The 20,970-nt window shown below is 42.0% G+C and overlaps 1 protein-coding gene across 32 annotated transcripts in view; it reads right to left on the bottom strand.

The window, feature by feature from the left end:
- KCNMA1 (potassium calcium-activated channel subfamily M alpha 1) overlaps positions 1-20,970 on the bottom strand; it is a 4,085,072-nt gene that overhangs the window by 2,712,587 nt on the left and 1,351,515 nt on the right. For all 32 annotated transcript variants that reach the window (XM_044055788.1, XM_044055796.1, XM_044055806.1 and 29 more), the window contains one exon: positions 807-882. In XM_044055788.1, the coding sequence (XP_043911723.1) occupies positions 807-882 (76 nt within the window). The remainder of the gene's footprint in view (positions 1-806; positions 883-20,970) is intronic.

Below are 20,970 nucleotides of genomic sequence, written 5' to 3'. Positions count from 1 at the left end.
CTACCGTATGAATGCACATGGGTTGTCATGAGCAAACACCTTCATCGGAGGTTGCAATAATTAACGGTTCTGTGCTGAGGGGGCAGAGATCATGTATTACAGTGATTATTAAGTCACTGAAAAAAGGGCAGCATGGGAGAAAAAAGAGCATGCATACACTAGGGGATCATGATAGAAGGCAGATACAGAGCCTTCAGGCTGGTAAAAGTACTGAAGTTAATGAGGGGCAGCTTTCCAGTCAGTACATTAAGGTTTCTCCTTATTATTTAAGTTAGATTTGCTTGCCTGTAATCTTACAGGGAATTCTGGAAAGAGTCTCAGGGACTTCATACAGAAGTAGAAAGTATTAAAGAGTGCGGCAGAGAAGCCTGTCTTCTGGTATAGGCACTGCAACCTGTCTGAACTAGATTTATCCTGCTTGTTTGGGAACGCTAGTGGACATCTAGTTAAGATGCAGACAACTGAAGGACTGAGGAATGGTTTCTTAATTTTAACATGATGAAGTGACTAGCTGTTACTACTATGTCTGTTTTTCTTCTGAGAAATCTTGCTGAGAAAAGACTGCAAATATTATTATTTATTTTGGAGTGAAATAACATTTTCTGTTCAGTTTATACTTTTTGTTTGTTGTCAGGAAAGCTTTACCTCCTACTGAAAAACATGACTGCTGCATATTACGTGCATCAAAACAGTAGGAAATATCACAGTATGTAGAAGTGCATATGTCTAAGTATGCATGTATATCTCTCTCTCTCTCTGTTAATATAGATTATTGTATATATATTAGTTTGATCTTACATCCTTACCTTGTTTTAAGGATATTCAGAAACTGCAAAATTTCCGAAAACTGTATGAGTCGTAAAGCTCGTAGAAATCTTAAACCTGTAAAAAGATAAAACTGTCTTCAGTCAGAGCTTGATATATTGTGTGGACATATCAACAAGGGAAAACATAATGATTAATGATTAATGTAACAAGGAAATTCTCACAATATGAAGTTAACAGAGTATATGTAAAGCCTCCCATCATTACAAATTTCTCCTCAGTAATAACAGCTGTGGAAAGTATGAAGCTACACTCTCATCTTAAAATGGCTTATGTAAAAATACTGCATTAGGGGGACTATAAAAATCCAGAGAAGGGAATATAGAAGCTGTATACTTACCATAATGACTCTTATTGTCCCTCTCTGTCCACCTTGATGGGTGGTTGGGTTATCCACATCGCAGTGGCTCCAAGATAGTAAACTTTTCATTCAGATACTTTTCCAGCACTCAGGCTTCACCCATCTCCCATAATCCAATGTGGACTCACTTGTTTCTCAAATCGAGTTTGCCCTGTACAGAATACAAAGGTGCTGGATAAAGGAGATGTTGAGATAAGCTTTGGGTTTAGATCTACCAGTTACCTCCAGAAATGAAGGTGACAATTTGGTAGGGGGATGGTGGTCACTACACTGAGTTGGATGGAGAGGGACAGTAAGGATCTATAATTATGGTAAGTACACTGTTTTCATATCCTGTATGTCCACTCCATCTGTCTTGATGGTTGGGACAGAATCCCCATCCCTAGCTATTTTTTTCACGGATAGCATCATGGCAACATACTCCTACGTTCATAGATTCATTGGTAAGTACTAGGCTAGCTGCTCTTGCAGGTCATTTCAAGCCTAGTCAATTTCTTATTTTGTGCTTGAGTTAACATATCCCATTTGGTTACAGAGTGGCCTTACCCATTCCATGGTCGATAATTGTATATTACCCCTAATGAGAATAACTAGGATCATGCCATAGATAATTGAAGGTGATCCGTGCATGCATCCTGAGAATGGTAGAGCCATAAGCAGTTTTGGACTTGGAAACAAGTTCAAGTTTATAGTGCTTGACAAAGGTATACATTATTGACCAAGCGGCTGCAGCCCAGATTTCATAATAATACCCATTTATTAACCGGGTAGGCCCACTGAACACACAGTCCCTTTTCAGGGGTGACACAGGAGTAATGCGTGGTTAAGTGATTTGCTCAAGGTCACACAGTAAGCAAAGGCTGGCCAAGGGAATCAAACCCTGTACAACAGGAACTGCAATTCACAGCTTTGACCTTCTGTGCCAGATGCAAGATTATCAGTGGTAGAATATCTGAGATAAGACAAAGAAGCTGAAACCAAGCTTGTTGAATGAGCTTTAGGTTTCAATGGCAATGTAATAGCTTTGGAAGAGTAAACATATGCAGTCAGACAGCCATCTAGATAAGTGACTTTAGAGACTTTGGCTTATAAAAGGATATAAAGAATTGTTCATTTTTCCTTATGGGTTTTGTTCTTTGGAGATAGAAGCTCAACTAGTGATGGACGCCCAGGTTGAGAAGCTGGAACTGTCCTTTGTTAGCATGATTTGGGAAGAAAATGGGAAAATTAACAGACTGATTCAAAGCTGCCTCTGATGCTACTTTTGGGACAAAGGAAGGGTTTGGTTTGAGGGAAACTCCATCTTTATGAAAAAAACAAGTACAGCTGTTTGCATGATAAGGTGAACAGCTCAGAAGTCCTTCTTGCTGATATAGGCACAGCAAAAATAAAGGTGTCAATTAGAGGTGATTTAAAGAGGTTTAAGCAGCTCAAATGAGGGTTTAGTGAGAGCTTGAACTACTAAAAAAAGCTCCCATGGTGGGATAGGGTCTTCACTGGGTGGTCTCAGGAGAAACGCACTCTTTAAAAAGGCTTCACATATCCCAAGTGAGACTATAGAATTAGAAACGAGACCTGCAATAAGTTTAAAGTGGCAGCTAGATGGACTTTGATCATAGAGAAACCAGTGTCAAAGGCCTGCTAAGAAAGTACAGTTGTGTAAGTTGAACTCACCATAACAGAAGATGTTTGAATGATCACGGCTTTAGCTTTAGCTATATGGATTACATCCTGCCAATGATATAACAGCTAGCCAGCTTCCAAAGCTTCAGGGCACCTACCATGCACCTAAACTGTCAAGCAGCTCAAGTTGAGCGGTCTAAAAGAAAAGGTTGGGCACAACGGCCTTCAGAGCTTTGCTGTCAGCAGAGAGAGGGAGGCTGAGCCCTGAATGGACAATGATTGGAACAACAACAATAAATAAATGTCTATACCCTACATAAAAACATATCAAAAAAGGGTGGTGGGGAGGGGGAGTGGCTACAGCACCAGTGATCATCTGAACATCTACTGTTATGGTAAGTTCAACTTACACAACTGTACTATGTTCATCCTATTGAACACCGCTACATGTGGGATGTGGAAGGAGAAGAGTCCAGGAGGCAAGAGCCCCTGGAGAATGGTCCTAGCAGAACTTGATCTGGTCTGGAAAAGGAATCAAGCTTATAGTAATTTGTAAAAGTATGTACAGAAAACCTAGAAGCATCTTCTAGAATACCTCAAGAATCTAACTCTCTCTAAAAAGCCATAGATGAAGCCGAGGCCCCGGTAGAGTGGGCCTTGGCCCTGCCTGGAATAGTTTTACTAAGTTGAGTATAACAAATGTAATAGCCTTAGACAACCATTTGGAAATTGTCTGTTTTGACACAGGTTGTCCCATTTTTACCTTCACAAGAATTAAACAATCTGAAGACCTGAAAGATTTAGTTCTGTCAATATAGTACGTGAGTCGTATGTGGACATCCATGGTATGGAGTATCCTTTTTCACTCATTTTAGGCAAAAAAGAAGTTTTGTTCTCAAAGAAACCCTGTCTCTATGGAAAATGAGATAGGGTTGACTCACCATAAGAGTTTGCAATTCAGATAACCTTCTTGCAGAGGTCAGAGCAATCAGTAAGACTGTTTTCCATGTTAAGAAACTGAAGTCAGCCAGATTAGCAGGTTCAAACGGAGCACATTTAAGCTTCTCTACCAAAAAAATAAGATCCCAAGGAGGAGCCACTGGTTTTCTTGGAGGCCTTTTAGGCAAAACTCCTTTCAAGAACATTTTTACATTAGACTGCATTGAAAGAGGAGGATCCATGGGCAGACATGTTGAAATGGCTGAGAAATGAATCTTGATAGAGGAATAATAAAAGTCATAGGATAGTAACTCACACAAATATTGTAAAACAAGAGAACAACTAGCTCTGAATGGGTGCTGGTTGTATTGTTGACACCACCTGGAAAATCTTTTCCATTTGCTAATATATGATTTTCTAGTAGCAGGCAGTCTTGTCTCTATTAGAAACTGTTGCATGTCCTCAGTAAACAGGTGCCTAAAAGGAATTAAGATCCAATCATCAAGGCAGTCATCTGAAGATGATTGATGTTGGGGTATATCAGACATCCCTGTTCTTGTGTGAGTGAATCTGGTCTGTGATTAAGCTTGTGGTAATTGCTCCTGGCCATTTCCAAAAGAACAGAGAACCACAGTTACCTGGGCCAGAAGAAAGTCACCACAAAGAATTGGGGATTCCTACTGAATCTTCAGATGTACTCAGGATATTAGTGGAAAGGCTGGAAAAACATACAGAAACATTCCTGTCCAAGGAATAGGAAGTTATCTGTCTTCCAGGCCTTCTTGCATGGAATCCTGGAACAGAATATTGCCAGTTGATTGTTCAGAGAGGAGGTAAAGAGACCTACCTATCAACTTTTGGAAGACTCTCTGATCTCATTTCCAGTTGTGAGGGTCTACCCTGGTCATGCTCAGCTTGTTTGCGACACAGTTTTTCTCTGATGGAATGTAGGATGCCTGTAGAGTGAGATTGTGCTGTGAAGTTATATCCCACATTAACATGGCTAGTCTGCAAATGGGGGCTAAGACCTGGTTCCCCTTGCTTGTTGGTGTACCACATTGACTGTGGTATTGTCTGTAACCATGTGAAGAGGTCCTGGGGAACAAGATGGTTCAGAGAGTTGAGTGCCTTGATCAGGGCAAACATCTCTTAGATATTGATGGACTTGTGCATGTCCTTGGTGTCCCTCACCCCCTGCACTTTTATCCCACCTGAAACTTCTCCCCAAGAAAAGTCTGACGCATCCGTTGTTACTGACTGTTTTGGAGCAGGGAAGGAGAAGAGGCAACCTTGAATTAAGAATATCTATTCTTTCCACCAAAAGATTTATTTGCTGATAAGCCCCAGCACTGGGATTTAAAAAGATAAAGGGTGATGATGCTGGGACCAAAGAGATTTCAGATACCAATGTATCACTCCATGTTGTTTTGGCAGGAGCATCATGAGAATCATAGATGCCATGAGACCTAAAATCCTAAGTTATTCCATCACAGTGACTAAAGTCTGAGTGGAAAACCTTAAAAATAGATATAAATAAAGATCTATTTTTTCCTGTGGAAGAAAAGCTCTTTGAACTGAGGCATTTAACTGACATCCTAGGAGCACAATCCCATGTGAAGGAGTCAAGGAAGACTTTTAAATGTTCCCCTGGAATCACAGCTTCTGTAAAAGATCTCTTACCCAAAAGAGATATTCCTGACACTTTGAAAAAAGAGTTTGCAAAGATAAGCAAGTCATCTAAATATAGAAAAATGTGGATACCCTGTAGCCTGCAATGAGCTATAAATAAGTTAGGTACTCACTATAATGTTAGATCCATGTTGTCTCATTTTTGACTGCTTAGAACATGTGGGTTCTCAGATCCTACAATCCGAGGAGGTGCTAGGTCCCTACTGGGAGGTCCTAATAAAAATGAGCCCTTAAGGAATGCTTTTAAGATCTTAAGGGATGCAATGGATGCATCATTAAAACCAACATGGAAATTGGAAATGGCCACCAATTTAATTTTTTATAGTTGCATAACTGAAGCCTTTAACAAAGAGATCAGATAGAAACTCAAGTGTAGCTGGCAGTGGTGCTGAAAAGGGATCTAGCCCTTTAGAATGGGCACAAACTGAAAATGTTTTTCATTTGCTGTGATAAATTTTCCTAGTAGATGGTTTCTTAGAAGCAGACAGAATGTTAACTATGCAGGAGGAAGCCTGGCTTCTCTGGCTAAGGTTACAATTGGAGGTACTGTGCAGTTAATTGCATGGACATCTGATACACAGGAGACAGTCCACAGGAACTAAGACTGTCAAGGCCAAAAGGGTGCAACAATAATAATGATGGCCTTGCACTTTGAGGCTTTCTGCATGAACTTGCTCATTAGAGGTAATGGAGGAAAGGCATACAAGACCACCAGGGGTCAATTGTAGACCAAAGTATCCCTCAGTGACTCTCCCTGTGGGGAAATCAGGGCAAAGTACCTGCTACATTTGTTGCTCAGATGGGAGGCAAAGAGACTGCAGACATGTTGGCCTCAGTGGCTGAAAATTGTTTATGCCACTGCAGAGTTGAGGGACCACTTGTGAATCATTAGAAGCATTCTGCTCTATTTGTCCACAAGTACATTGGTGATCCCTGAGATTTGCATTGCAGTTAGAAAGCATTGTGAAGACATCACCCACTGCGAAACCCTCATGGCTTCCTGACAAAGATGGTAAGAATGGGATCTTCCTTGTTTGTTGATGTACCATACAACAGTCATGTTATCTGTCTGAATGAATATCACACCCTTGGGGAGTAGGTCCTGAAATGCCTGCAACGCTAGGAGAACCACCCTCATCTCCAAAATACTGATGCAAATATTGGCCTCTGTCATTGGCCATACATCTTCGAAATGCACCCCCACCCTAGAAGGGATGCATCCGTGGTCACCATTGCTGTAGGAGGATCCATTTCAAAGGGATGGCCATTGATCACCAATGGGGAGGTTAGCCATCATGAGATATGGCTTTTGCATACCTGTGTAATTCTGATCTTTGTATGTAAATGGTGAATGGATTATATCCATTGTACTGATAAGGTCCATTGTAGTACTCTCATGTAATTTCTTGCTAGATGAATCATTAGAATCACAGATGCCATGAGACCTAAGAGACATAGGAACAATCGTCCTGGTGATTTTGGATGGTGAAGAACTAGCAGGGCTGCCAAGCATAATGAATGAATTCTGGTTAGAGGGAGGCTTATCATTTAAAGTTTTGTATTTAGGTGGCATCCTATTAATTCTGTGGTTTGCACTGGAGTCAACATTTGGAAGATGTAATGAAATTCCTAGGTTTTGAAGCAACTGGAGTACCTGGTCCTGGTGTTTGTGAAGGAGATGCTTGGTGGGGGCAGTGAAAAGCCAGTCATCTAGGTATGGGAAGACCTGGATCCCTTGAAGATGCAGATGTGCTGGTGCAACTGCCATGATCTTGGTGAATACCCTGGGGACAATGGTGACACTGAATAGCACAGCTCTGAATTGGAAATGATTGGCTGCCAGTCAAAAATGGAGATACCTCTTGGATTGCTTTGGTATTTTGATGTGATAGTAAGCATCTTGGAGATACAATTGTTCTGTCTCAGTAGAGATAAAATGGACTGAACCGTGACCATCTGAATTTTTTTCTGTTTTATGGACTTGTTCAAATGACTTAGACCCAAAATGGGTGTGAGGTCCCCAGTCTTTTTTGGCACTAAAAAGAATCTGGAATAGACTGCAGATTCTAACTGGTCTTTGGGGACTGGTTGGATGACTCTTCTTTCTATCAGCTTTGAAATTTCTATGGCTGCTGTGTTCCACTGATTGGGTGGAAAATCTGGGACTTTATTTTTATTTTGTGGTTGAAGTAAAAGGGGAATTGAATAATCTCTGGATATTATCCTTAGCACCCACAAATCTATTGTAAACTTTTGCCAGGCTTGAAGGTGTAAGAAGAGACAACCCCTGACTGCATCCAGAGTGCAGCAGTTGGGCAAATGTTCAAGGGTGATGAGAGGCTTTCTATGAAAAGGCACCCCATAAACCTTGATTTTTTGGTCCATCTCTGCATCTTGGGTATCATCCATTAAAACTGCCACCCTGTCTGCCATGGGAAGGTCTTTCAACTTGGGAGTCATGGAAAGAACTCTGTCATTTGTGGAACCATATCTTATTTCCTGATCTCTGGTTTCTGGAGAATGTTCTTTGTGGAGTGAAGCAGTGTACTCCCACTGCAGAGACAGAGAGTCTTGCCATCCTGTAGACTCTTGGTGAGTGTTTATTTGTCTTCAGGTCGAAACAAGGTGAAACCATCATAAAAGGCATTAAATGATGGATGACTTAAAGCCTTCTGCAAAGTCACATAGTCACATCCAGGCATGGCAGCACATGGTGATGCCAGTGCCTACCACTTTGGCCATACCATCAGCTGCATTAGAGAGCAGATGCATTGCCTCATTAGAAGAAGACTGAAGGGGAGTCCAATGTTTTTTAAACATTGGCTGTCAGTATCCCTGACAGAAACTTGGTGGTCCCCCTTGTCAACTCTCTCTAGAATCTTGTAAGGTGAGCCAAATAGTTCAGCGATCGAAGGGCAAAAGTCACTGATGCATAAGCCCACTTTCCATATCTATCCACTGCCCTAGACACTTTATTAGGGGAATGAATAGAAGAGCTTTCCTCTGATAGCTCCTTTTTAGTGGCTGCTGTCACCATAGCATCAAAAGGTGGACTCTTGCTCCAGTACTTTCTATGATTTAGGGCAGTCAGTATCTGATCATCTTTCTTTAGAATGGGCTGCACCACATCAGGGTCCTTCCATACCTATTGAGTCATTATATCAATAAGAAAATCAATGGGTGGTACCACCCAGGACAAAGTTGGTACGAGCCAAAAGCTTCTAAGAATACTGATTAATCCAGAGAAGGAACTTGGGATGTCCACCCCCAAATCTGTTTCATTAATTCTGGAATGTCTCCAAAGGAGACACCTTCAGAGAGGGCACAAGAGGAGCACTATTCTTCCTCTAAGTCAGCATCTTCTGTGAAGGGCTTGGGTGATGAGTCTAGATGTTTCCAGTTACATGTCCATTTTCTGGAAGCACCTTCTGAGGGTTCAGCAAATGGGTCTGAATCAGATGGAGAACTGAAAAGCAGACTTTCTCAGAACCTCTTGGTACCAACTATCCCTTTATGACTGGATGTGCAGGAGAAGAAGCAGAGTGCATGTGGGGTTTGGGTGGAAATTAAATAGTAGTAGCTGCCTTATCTTTGGTGGACTCCAAAACCCTTTTGAAAGCTTCAAAAGCCGAGGCTGCCATCAGTACCAATGATTCCCTCCTCTCCAAAGAGGAACGGGAAATCATGATGCCAATAAGCCTCAGTTCCGAAGTGGGTCCTGGTCTCATGCTATCTAAAACTGAGGACCCAAGAGAAAGTGATGGTTCCAAGAACCTTGGTGTCAGATCACTCCCCCAAAGCTCAGCTCAGACACTGCGGTTCTAAGTCTCATTTTGATTCAGTGGTGTCAGCATAAAGAGAAATTGGGATATAGTCAGGGTTGAAGATACCAGGAGTTCCAGCACCAACAAAGAAACTACCCTTCCACAGTACAGTGCTGAGATAACCCCCAAGATATATCTGCATCTTCAAAAATTTCTTCATCATCCTGCCATCTCGATAAGGCTTATAAGATGACCGAAAGGATCATGCTAACAAAAATGGTTGATTGTATCTCTTTTCTTGAAGTATAGGAGAATGAATTATTGATGTTACTCTTTCTTGTGAAAAATGAGCCCATGGCGAAGGAGTATGGGTCTTAGGGTCATTGGTTCTGTCCTTCTTGGAATTCTAGGGTCAGAACCAACAGACGTGGTCAGTTCCAGTGATTTCTTTTTTGAAGGTTTTGATGGAGATTTGCTTCTTTCCTTTTCTTTGTTATTAGATTTTGTCTTAGTTTTATCCTTCTCTTTGACTGAAGATGTAGAAGGCGCAGGTGAAGGGGTGGCTCCTGTCTGAGTTAAAAGGAGCCCCTTAAGTACTAATTTATCCCACTGTGTTTGAAGAGACCAGGCACTGAAGACCACACAAGACTGGCATTACATGTCTGAGTCACACCAAGACAATAGACACATTTTGTGTGTAGATCCTGAGGGGACAACTTGGGCTACACTCCAAGCATTTTTTGAAGCTTGACACTTCTAACACAGTAAGGTTGAAAAGGGATGGAAGTCACTAGAAAATAAAGCACATGGTAAACTACTTATGAGCAAAAAAGTTATATAAATGTAAAACACTATTAGAGTAATCTATAGTAAAATAGGAGAATTGAAAGTTATATACTTACCATGTTGTCCATTTTCATTCTTCCTCAACTCATGGGTTCAGATCTGATCCTTGAATCTGACTCAGCCACATACTCCAGACTTCAGATCCAACTCTCAAGCTCCAGCCTCTACCCATAATGCCTTAGTCCACACTCTTTACCTCAGATTGAGTTTGTTGCCATTAGGCCCATATAGTTAGACAGAAACAGAGAAAGGAAGGGCAAAAACCCAGAACTATAAGTTCCAAAACACAGTCCCACAGGTCTCTCCAGAAAGTTGAAGGATGGGGATGGATGGGAGAGAAGTTGAGGAAGAATAAAAATAGACAAAACGGATGCCTAGTTTTAAATCTGATGTTGTCCTTTTCATTCTTCCTCAGCCCATGTGACAGAGTCCCCAGCTACATTGATCTTGGGTGGCCCTTGTGGGAGGATATTTCAGAGTACCACTGAACCAAAGGTGGCTTAGTTTCTAGATATAATATTTAATTTCTAAAGAGTAAGAAAGGTATGAGCATTGGACCATGTGGCTGCTGTGCAAATATCATCAATAGATGTACTAGACCAAAAAGCAGATGAAGCAGCCATGGATTTGGCTGAATGAGCCTTAGGTGGTTTGGATAAGGCCATGTCTTGTTGAGAGTAAATCCATAAAATACAGTCTGTAATCCATTTGGCTAGAATGACTTTGGAAACTGGGAACCCTAGTCTTTTTGGTTAAAAGTAAACAAATAGTTGATCTGATTTTCTGATTTGTTTTGTCCTGTGAAGGTAAAATCATAATTGTCTGTGTACATCAAGGAGATGAAGCATGCACTTTCCTTTATTTAAAACAATTTCAGAAAGAAGACTGGTAAATGAATGGACTGATTAATGTTATGTTCAGAAGCCATTTTGGGTAAAAAGGAAGGGTTTGTCTGTAAGGTAACCCTATATTTATGGAAAATGATATAAGGAATTTTTGAGGAAAGAGCCTGGAGTTCAGATATCCTTTTCTCAGAAGTAATAGCTACCAAGAAAACTGTTTTCCATGAAAGAAATTTTAAATCAGTTTTAGGTGAAGGTTCAAAAGGTTTCTGATTTAGACCTTGTAGCACAACTGTGATATCCCAAGAAGGTGAAAGATCTTTTATTGGTGGTCTGATAAGAAAAATACCCTTTAGGAATGCTTTTCATAATTCGGATGAAAGCCAAAGAATAATTTATGTCTCCTGTGTGGAAATTAGAAATAGCTGCTAATTGTAGTTTAATGGTAGAGAAACTAGCTTCTTCATTAAAAAGGATTGATAAAAATTCAAGTACTGCATAAACTGCAGCAGGGAAAGAGTCAAGCTCATTATACAATGTCCAAAGGGAGAATCATTTCTACTTGCACTTGTAAACTTTGTTAGTAGATTCTTTGTTCTTTTTGTGAAGCTAAAATAATGGTGCACACAGGAGAAAAGAAAGCCTGAGCTGTCTAACCATTACTGGAAGTGGAGAAACCATGTGGTTAGTTTAAAGCCCTGGATATTGGGATGTTGGATCCCTGATGGGTGAGAGAGGAGATCCAGAGATGGCTCCAGTATCCATGGAGGATAACAAAGGTGAGACCATAGGAAGGTGAACCATACCTGTCAAGGACAGAAGGGGGCAATGTGGATGACTGAGCTCTTTGGCCAACTTACTTTATGCAGAAATTTGGGAATCGAAGGAAGAAGGGGATAAGCATAAAGAAGATCAGAGGGCCAAGCATGGACTCCTGGTGACTCCCCCTGGGGAGGGTGGGATAGGAGTTAAGTACCTGCTGAACTTGTTGTTGTGGGAAGACAAAAAGAGGTCACAGCAAGGTTGACTTCAATAATGGAAGATCCTTTCCTGCACTCATGAGGCATCAGGATGGATCTGTTTGTTTGTCCACTAACACATTGTTTTTTCCCCAGAATGCGCATTCCAACTAGAAAGCAGTCTGATGAGATTGCCCATTCCCACACTCTCATGGCCTCTCTGCAGAGGGGATAAGCTTGGGGTCCTCCCTATTTTTGCTATACCATACAACAGACATGTTGATCTGAATTGCAATAGTCCCTAGAGTAAGAGCATCTTGGAATGCCTGCAACACAAGTAGGACTGCTCTCATCTCTAGTATACTTATATGCAGATTGGTGTCTTGGGGGGGGGGGACGTGCCTTGTACCATCCTTCCCAGGAAATGCCCCCCACCACAGTTGGGAAGCACCCATGGTCACTATGACCATTGGAGATGGCAAAACAAAAGGTCAGTCTAGGAGAATATTGCCCGAATGAATCCACCAGTGAATCTGCCATTTGCAAATTGGAGTTAGCTTGACTGAAAAGGATAGGGGTTGACGTAGAATGGACCACTGAACAGCTAGCATCCATTGAAGGACATGCACAAAGAAACATACCAAGGGAAGTAATACAAAGGATGCTGCCATAGATCCCACTGCTTGAAGAACTGATCTTGTAGAAGGAAATGGATGGGAAATAAGTAGATGAATGTGATTCCTGATGGTGGATATGCGATGAGTTGATAGTGAGGCTACCGGTATTGTTGTATCCAGAAGTGTACCAATAAACTCCAGGCTCTGGACTGGTGTTAGGTTTGATTTTTTATAATTTATTCTTATCCCCAGTGAATGGCAAATCTGGAGCAAATAGTCCTGGAATGTATGAAAAGATGCTTGGAGGGGGTGGTGATGAGCCAGTCATCTAAGTATGGAAACACCCAGAATCCTTGCAGTCTCAAGTGAGTTGCTACCACTGCTATACATTTTGTAAACACTCTGGGGGCTGTAGTGAGACCAAAGGGCAGGGTCCCGATTTGATAGTGACTGACTCCCAGCTGAAAACACAAGTGTCTTTGGCAGCAGCTGTTCATTTTGATGTGGTTGTACGCATCCTGAAGATCAGTCAAGCACATCCAATCATCTTTGTGTAAAAGAGGTAGAATATACTGAACTGTGACCATTTGTAACTTTGATTTCCTCACAAATTGGTTCAGATTGCTTAGATCCAAAACTGTTTTCAGGTCCTCCATTTTCCTTGGCACTAAAAAGAGCCTTGAGTAAGTTCAGAATCCTTTCTGGTCTAGTGGGACCTTCTGGATGACTCTTTTGTCCAGCAGGTTCTGAATTTCTTGAGCTGCAGCTTCTCTCTGACTGGGTGGGAAATCAAGAAGCTTTCTTCTTTTGGAAGAGTGCATTTGAAAAAATATATAAAGTAACCTCTGCATATTATTTTTAGCACCCAAGAATCATGTGTTAAAGCAATCCAGGCATCTGAGGGCAATGACAAGCTTCCCTCCCAAGTGCCTCAAGAGGTGGGCAGTCATGTAGCACTTCGGGAGTGCTGAAAGGGTCTATCTGGAAAGTAATCTCGGAAAACCTGATTCTGAAGAACTCCTCTGCTGCAAAGATGGCATCTTCCATTGGAACTCCCTCTTCTGCCTCTGAGGGGGCTGTCTCCAGTGAATTCTGGAAGAATTCCTGGGATTTATGGAAGCACATTTTCTTGCCCCCTCTTCGATTCTGTGAAGATGATCACTGAAGGGTAGAAAACCGAATCCCTACGGCATATAGGGTCTTTTATTCCTGTTCACTGTGGAAAAGCATTTTTTTCACAGAAGGGCCAAACAAGGAAGTTACATCAAAAGGAGCATTGATGAAAGAAGACTTGAAAGGCTCTGAAAAATTATATAGCTGCATCCAGGCATGTCTCCTTACAGCAATACTTGATCTGACAGCCTATGAGGTACCTTCTGTTGCATAAGGAATCAACCTCATGGATGCATTCAAAATAGGTAAATAGTGGCTTTCTGATTGGATGATCTTTTGTAATTCTCTTGCAGACATGGACTCCAAGAGAGATTTTAAGAGTTCCTTGGTCAAATCCCACTGCAGTCTTGTAAAGTGCACCAAATAGTTCAGAGAACTCAAGGTAAAAGTTTCTGAAGCAAACATGCGATTCCAAATATGTCCATCTTCCTGGACTCTCTGTTAGGGGGGTTAGACAGAGGAGCTCTGTTGTGTAAACTCCTTCCTGGTGGCTGCTGCTACCACCATTGCATCAACAAAGACTCCTTTTCTTCAAATTGGTCTATCTTTTGGAAGGACTACAATTCTGTCTGGTTCACATGGGATCAGTTCAACAGAATCCCTAGGTCAATAAGTTCATCGGCTGGGGGAGTCACTCAAGAAATAGATGGGTCAAGGCCGAAAGCTTCCAGGAATACTGACTCCTCATGAAAAGGCTTATCTGAGGACCAACCACTTTTTTGCTTAAGGTTCTCCAAAATGTCATCATTGATCTGGGAGAAACTTCCCCCGCATCAAAGTCAGTATCTTCAGTGAGGGATTCCATAGGTGAATCTATATGCTTCCTTTTACATGTTCTCTTACGGTGAACCTCTTCATTGAGATGTTCCAGAGAGGTGTCTGAAGAGAGGGGTAGTTCTTTCATGGGAACTGTCTGGAAGCTGCTTGGTATAGGCTGCCCCTGTGGATAGGTGTAATGGGATCAGATCTGGGAGACAGAGGGGGATAGGATGCAGGATCCAAGGAAGAATGAGAAACTCAGCCTCTTGAATGAGAGAAAACCCTCTCCACAACCTTGAAGGCCAATGGACCTGTGGAAGCTGTGGCCGGCCACACTGCAGCAGAAATCTCCAAAGCAGGCAAACCATGACCCCATCTGGATCTGTGTCCTGAGGTGAGAGCAAGACCTGAGCTATCTAATGCCAAGGCTCTGAGGGGCAAGGACAGCTCTGACAACATTAGAGTTGATCTTGGCCATCAGGATCTGATGCCAATGCTTCAGCTCCAGGATCGATTCTGATCCAAGAGAACAGAAGACAAACCATTCAGGGATATAGTCAGAGTCAAAGAAATGACTCTCTTTGGTTCCAACACTGATACTCTTGGAACTGTTGGGTTCTAAGGCTCCAAGACTGAAGGACGAATCTGAGAAGGAGATACAATACCATGTGAGGTGGATGGAAGGCTCGTGGATCCGATGGGAGCTGGAGCCAGAATTACCTCCCATCTGAATCTGAGCTCTAAGGAACTTCCTCATCATACTATCCACTTTTGCTTCAGACAGACTCATGGAGGACCCGATGGATGAGAGATTTAGGTCTCGAGTGCTTCCTCAGGGTTTGCAAAAGAGGAGAGGAGAGCACAGGAGATATCATGTGAAAAGTGAACTCAGGCAAATGTGTTCTCAGAGTTTGAGACACACCTGAAGTCAGATCCTAAGGTTTCAGATCCATGGGTTGCACAAGTGGAGTGGAAGACATAACTATTGGATCCAAAGTCTTAGGATTCCATACATCTTTTCTTTGGATTTGAAGTCCTCTCTACTTTCTGAGGAGGCTCCAAGGATGAGGAATTCTTCAGAGACTTTGGTGGTGATCTTTTTCTGTGCTCCGGAGGAGCTTTTGAAAATTTGCTGGGGGTTTGAGCCTGAGGAGGAAAAAGGTGAAGGTGGAAGTAAGCCCTTAAGTTCAAGCTTGTTACACCTGTCAGCTGTAGCTCTAGAAGTAAATGCTGCACAAATGGTACAATTCATACCTTAGTGTGCTGCTGCTAAGCATCTGAATTGGAGATTTTATGCCCACAGGCAGTGCATTTCTTAAAACCTGTCAGCCTATCAGCCATGACAAAAAATCCCACAGAAAAGGTCTATACAAGACAACGAAAAAGAGAGATTTAGTTTTACAAATAGGTAAGAAAAAATTATCAGCAATGGTCATTAAGAATACCCTGTGAAAAAGACTAAGAATGAAAGAAATAGGAAGAAGGAGTTTCAACAATGCAGAAAACCAAAAACCTAGAGGGAGGTAAGGTTTAAATAATGTAATAAAATGTAGAAGGGAATGAAAAATATATTTATTTTTATTTATTTAACATTTGTTTACTGGGAAAGTCCGACTTGGAATGAAGCCAATTTTCAGCAAAGGTCCAGAGAGAAATGCTCCAGATGCATGTCTTTGTAACGTGGGAGGAAATCAGAGTACTGAGAACTCACACGAACACAAGGAGGACATGCAGATTCTTCACAAAAGGCACTCCAGCTGAGAATCAAACAGGAGAACCTTTCGCTGGGATACAACAATGCTACCGTTGCACCTCTGCACCGTATAAGGTATATAGGGTATCTAAAATTGGATCAATGCACTTAACAGCTACCTGGCGATAAACTAACACTGCGAGACAGGATCCACGTCCATGCTTAATGGCAGCAAATGAGATTTGGGGTGTTGGGGATGGACTAGGGCATTGTGGGTAGATGGGAGGAAATAGAGGGATGGATCAAAAGTCTGTGAAATGTGGCTGTCTCAGATCTGAGGTCAGATCTGTAACCCAATTGTTGATGAACAAATGAAAAGGACATTAGATCAAAAGGAAAAAAAAAACTCATGGCTAAAATCATGAACAACTCCTATGACATGAGCTTTCTAATTAAATTAAACAGGAAACTAAAAGAACTAATTAAGTCCAACAAGGCCAGTTATGAGGTCAAGATAGACTCACAGGGTAAAGACAACCACAAGGCCTTCTACAGTTATGTCCAAAAATTCAAAGGTAGCACACATCAGTGTGCCGAACTAGTAGTAAATGTTGCCACCTTCACTGAGCAGAGGGTCATAGCGAATTTGCTGGCTGACAAATTTAGGTCAAGCTTCACCCCCAACTCCCCTGCCTTCCCCCATGAAATCCATACTAAATTACCCCCACCCCCCCAACTGTTAACAAGGAGCAGGTCATGGCAGCACTTGCTTAAGGCAAAAAACACAGCCTCAATGGGCCGCAACAATATCCCAGGATGCCTCCTAAACAGCTTAAAGTGAGACCTTTCAGGGTCACTTGAGTCAATTTTCAACTATAACCTTAAAACAGGCTTTGTACCATGACAATGGAGGACAGGAATACTTATCCCCCTATTCATAAAGTGGACCATCAACTGACCCCAGAAACTACAGACCTATTAGTATGACTAATCTAATATGCAAACCCATGAAATGAATTATCATGGAAATTATCAAAAAAGACATAGGCAACCTTCAGACACTGGACCCAGCCCAGTTTGGCTTCATCAGAGGAAGGTCATGACTACTAAACGTGAGGGACTTCTTTGAGCAGGTCATCAAGGCAATGGATGATGGGAAAACAGTGCATACTGCCTATCTGGATCTGGCTAAGGCATTCAGTACAATACCCTACTCAGGTATTGTTGATAAATTCACCTAGCTGGTCATAAACCCTTGCATAAACTTCTGGATTGCCAGCTAGATCACAGACAATACCCAGAAAGTCAGGATTGGTGATACCACCTTCTGTAAGAGACAGGTCACCAGTGGGCTGCTTCAGGACTCAGTGCTGGGACTGCTCCTATTTGGCATCTACTTCTCAGAGGCAAAGGCTAATGTCAAAGGCCTTTGGCTGAACAAGTTTGCAGATGACTGCAAATTGGGAGCTATCATAGAATCTCCCCATGACACAAAGATCTTATGAGGGTCTAATGCAGACAAATGACTAGTGCCAAAGTCATGGACTAAAACTCAGTGTCAAGAAATGCATTATAATGCATTTTGGGAAAACTGACATCCAAGATAATTACTCCATTGATAAGGTCCTTCTAAGGGTCGACCCAGTAGTCAGGGATCTGGAATCGTATGTATACAATAATCTGGCCTTTGACCAACATCTGAACAAGGTAGTAAGAAAAAAAGTCTATGTTGATCAGCTTGTAAGTAAGGGCATGGCATCCAGGTCCAAGGAAGTCATAGTGCCACCTTAATTGGCCCTTATCAGACCCATCATTGAGTATAATGCCCCTTTTTGCATGTACCTGACCAGACATATGCAACAGTTGGAATGCCTACAAAGGTTCCTTACCAACAGAATCCAGAGTGTAACCACATTATCCTATACAGATTGCTTTAAAGCTGTATCTCTATACCTTGTCTCTTACAGGTTGTTGAAAGGCAATCTATGCCTGGCATACAAGGCATCCTCAGAATCAGCTCTGATGGACCTTATGCACATCCACAAAATGAAAAGAATCAAAACCACTAGCACTAGATCCAAGGATTTAAATTTTGTGACATAAGTAAAGCATGTTGGTGAAACAGATATTTTTTTCTGAGGACCCCCATGCTCTGGAACAGACTGTCCATCCCTGTGAAGTAGAGTCCATCCCTAATCCTATTTATGCGTAACCTTGACCAAAGAATAGGAAATTATAAATTCACCTCAGGTCTGGCCCCAAGGTTTCTGATAGATAAAGGCAGACAGTAATGCCCAAAGTAACAGTCCCTCAAATAACCTCTAGAAACTTCATAACTAACGTACCCCTTCCTAATAAATGCCAGTGATACATAGGAATACAACTGTATTGAAATGCACAGCTAGGCTTATAAAGGCCCTGGTGGTTATCAGTGTAGTATATACATATGACCCTATGAACCCTGGTAACTGTAGCCAGTAAAAATGGAGGAACACACAGTCAACCCTTTTGAACAAAAACAGACTACATCCACCATTTCCGGTGGTTGTGGCAAACTGAAAATAACCTTATGGGGTAATGAACGGGGTGAGTAGGCTGAGACCACTGGACACAAAGTGTCCATTGAAGAACTCTCTTGTAGTACCTGGCATGGGAAAATAGCACTGTGGAGGATGCCAGGATGCCTAGAATGTGAATAATGAGGAAAAGTGAAGGAGTGATGTATTTGGGGACCTCTTGAACTTGTAGCTTGAGGGAAATCACCCTTGTGTCTGGAAGGTTTGGTATTTGAGTAGTTGCATCTATATGGCAACATATAAACGTTAAAGACTAAGTAGATTCCTGATCTGACTTTCTGAAGATTGTGGAGACACCCAAACTTGCCAAGCTCAATGAATTATTTGTGCTTCTAGTTAGAAGCCAGTCATCTAGGAAAGGGAACACATGGCATCCTTGTAGCTTGACATGCATTTGGTAAACATCTGAGGGCTGTGGTTAGACCAAATGACAATGTCAAAAACTTGTAATGACTGGCTCCTAGCCAAAAGCAGATGAATCTTCCAGACTGATTTGTGATCTTGCGGTGGTAATAAGCATCCTGAAGGTCTACCAAACACATCCAGACCCCTTTTCATAGGACTGAAAGTATGGATTGCCCCCTGACCATCCAAAATTTTATATTTTTTAAATATAGATTTAGGCTGCTGAGATCCAGAAAGGGCCTGAGGTTCTTGAATTTCTTTGGCAGTAAAAAGGATCTTGAGTAGAGTCTTGATCCTTGCTAGTCTGATGGGATCTTATGGGTTGCTCTTTTTCTGTAGGAGGTGCAAGATTGTTCATACTGCTGTTGTTGTTTGGTGGGGTGGAATATTTGGAAGGGCCTTTGTACATTGTTTGAGAACAGAAATGAATAGTATGACTTAGACTCTGGATATTACATTCTTCACTCTGGTATTTTCTATGATGGTCAACCAGTTTTCTGCTTGAAGAGAGAATGGTGCCCCAACTGCCTCCAGAGGGGGAGCAATCAAACAAGCTTTCATGAGAGCTGGAAGGGTTTCCCTGAAAAGAGTCTTGTTCTGTAGACCCACTCTTTCTATGCAGTAGCATCCATTAAAGGACCACTCTCTGCAATAACAGGCCCTGCCCAAAGAAGAATCATAAGAAGAATGCTGGGATTTTTTAAACCAGAGGTCCTTGCTACCTTCTGATTCTTTGATCATTGAGGGATAGCATAGCAGAAACCAATGGCAGATAGAATTCTCCCCACTTGTTCACTCTTTATTAAGGTTTCTTTTACTTTTGGTCTGAACAGTGATGATTCATCATAGGAGGAATTTAGAGAGAATGCCTTAAAATTGCAAAATCACACTATTTCAGCCACGTATGATGATGTATGGCAATGCTGACCCTGCTGCTCTCACTGCCCCCACTGACTAAATTGAATAGTTGTCTCATGGTCAGGCTGGTAATGGATAATATGATGGAAAGCTGATTGCCATTTGCTTTTTTGTGTCTGACAGAGGGGGAAGGTCTCCAAAGGTAATATGGAGCCTGATTGGCTAGATCTCTATGGAACCGTGTCATATGAGAGAAATGTGGTTCAATTACTGCAGGGGAAAGGTTCCCAAGGTATAAGCCAACTTTCTGAATCAGTCCATTTTTATTGAGTCCCTGTTAGGAGGATGAACTGTAGAGCTTTCTTCAGAAAGTTCCTTCTTGGTGGCTGCTGCAATCACACAAAATGTATCAGAGATCCCTTTCTCCAACAGGGACAGTCCATGGAAGGTCTCAAAATCTTGTCTAGTTTGTAGGCTATTAGTTCCAACACATCAGTGTCTCACCATACCCTTTCCACTACTAGGTTGGTAAGACGCCTGGTGGCAGACACTACCCAGGAAGTTGACATGCCAGCTCTAAAGACTTCAATACATTTTCAGGGATGGGTACCGGTGGACTAGATCCCCCACTGATTCCATAATTTCTACAAAAGTGGAGTCTTTGGGGAAGCTACTTGGGTCAACCTTTCCCTTCATTGAGGTTTGTGTCCTATGTGAGAGATTCTGTTGTACACTTGCACTGACACTTCTTGTGAATTTCATGGGGGGGGGCATCCAAAGTTCCAGAAGTCTCCTTATGCCTTTGCTGAAGGGAAGGATCAAGGTCTTCAGAACTGTGCTGTCCATGAGACAGAAGATAAGGACTGAAAGCATCAGATACACTGGGATGTGAGAGTGAAGCCAAAACAGTAGGAGCATCCCCTTCCTCTGTAGGATAGCAAACGGAAATCCTCTCAAACACCCTGACTGGAGAAGCTAACATTGAGAGCATTGAAGAAAGCAACATCCAGGACATCTCCAAGTCAAAGAACGATGAGACCA

Source organism: Protopterus annectens, chromosome 14.part0 (assembly GCF_019279795.1).
Source record: "Protopterus annectens isolate FY-2018-M chromosome 14.part0, PAN1.0, whole genome shotgun sequence".
Lineage (NCBI taxonomy): Eukaryota > Metazoa > Chordata > Ceratodontiformes > Protopteridae > Protopterus > Protopterus annectens.
The sequence above is the reverse complement of the archived record's forward strand: the minus strand, read 5'-3'. Positions and strand labels throughout refer to the sequence as shown.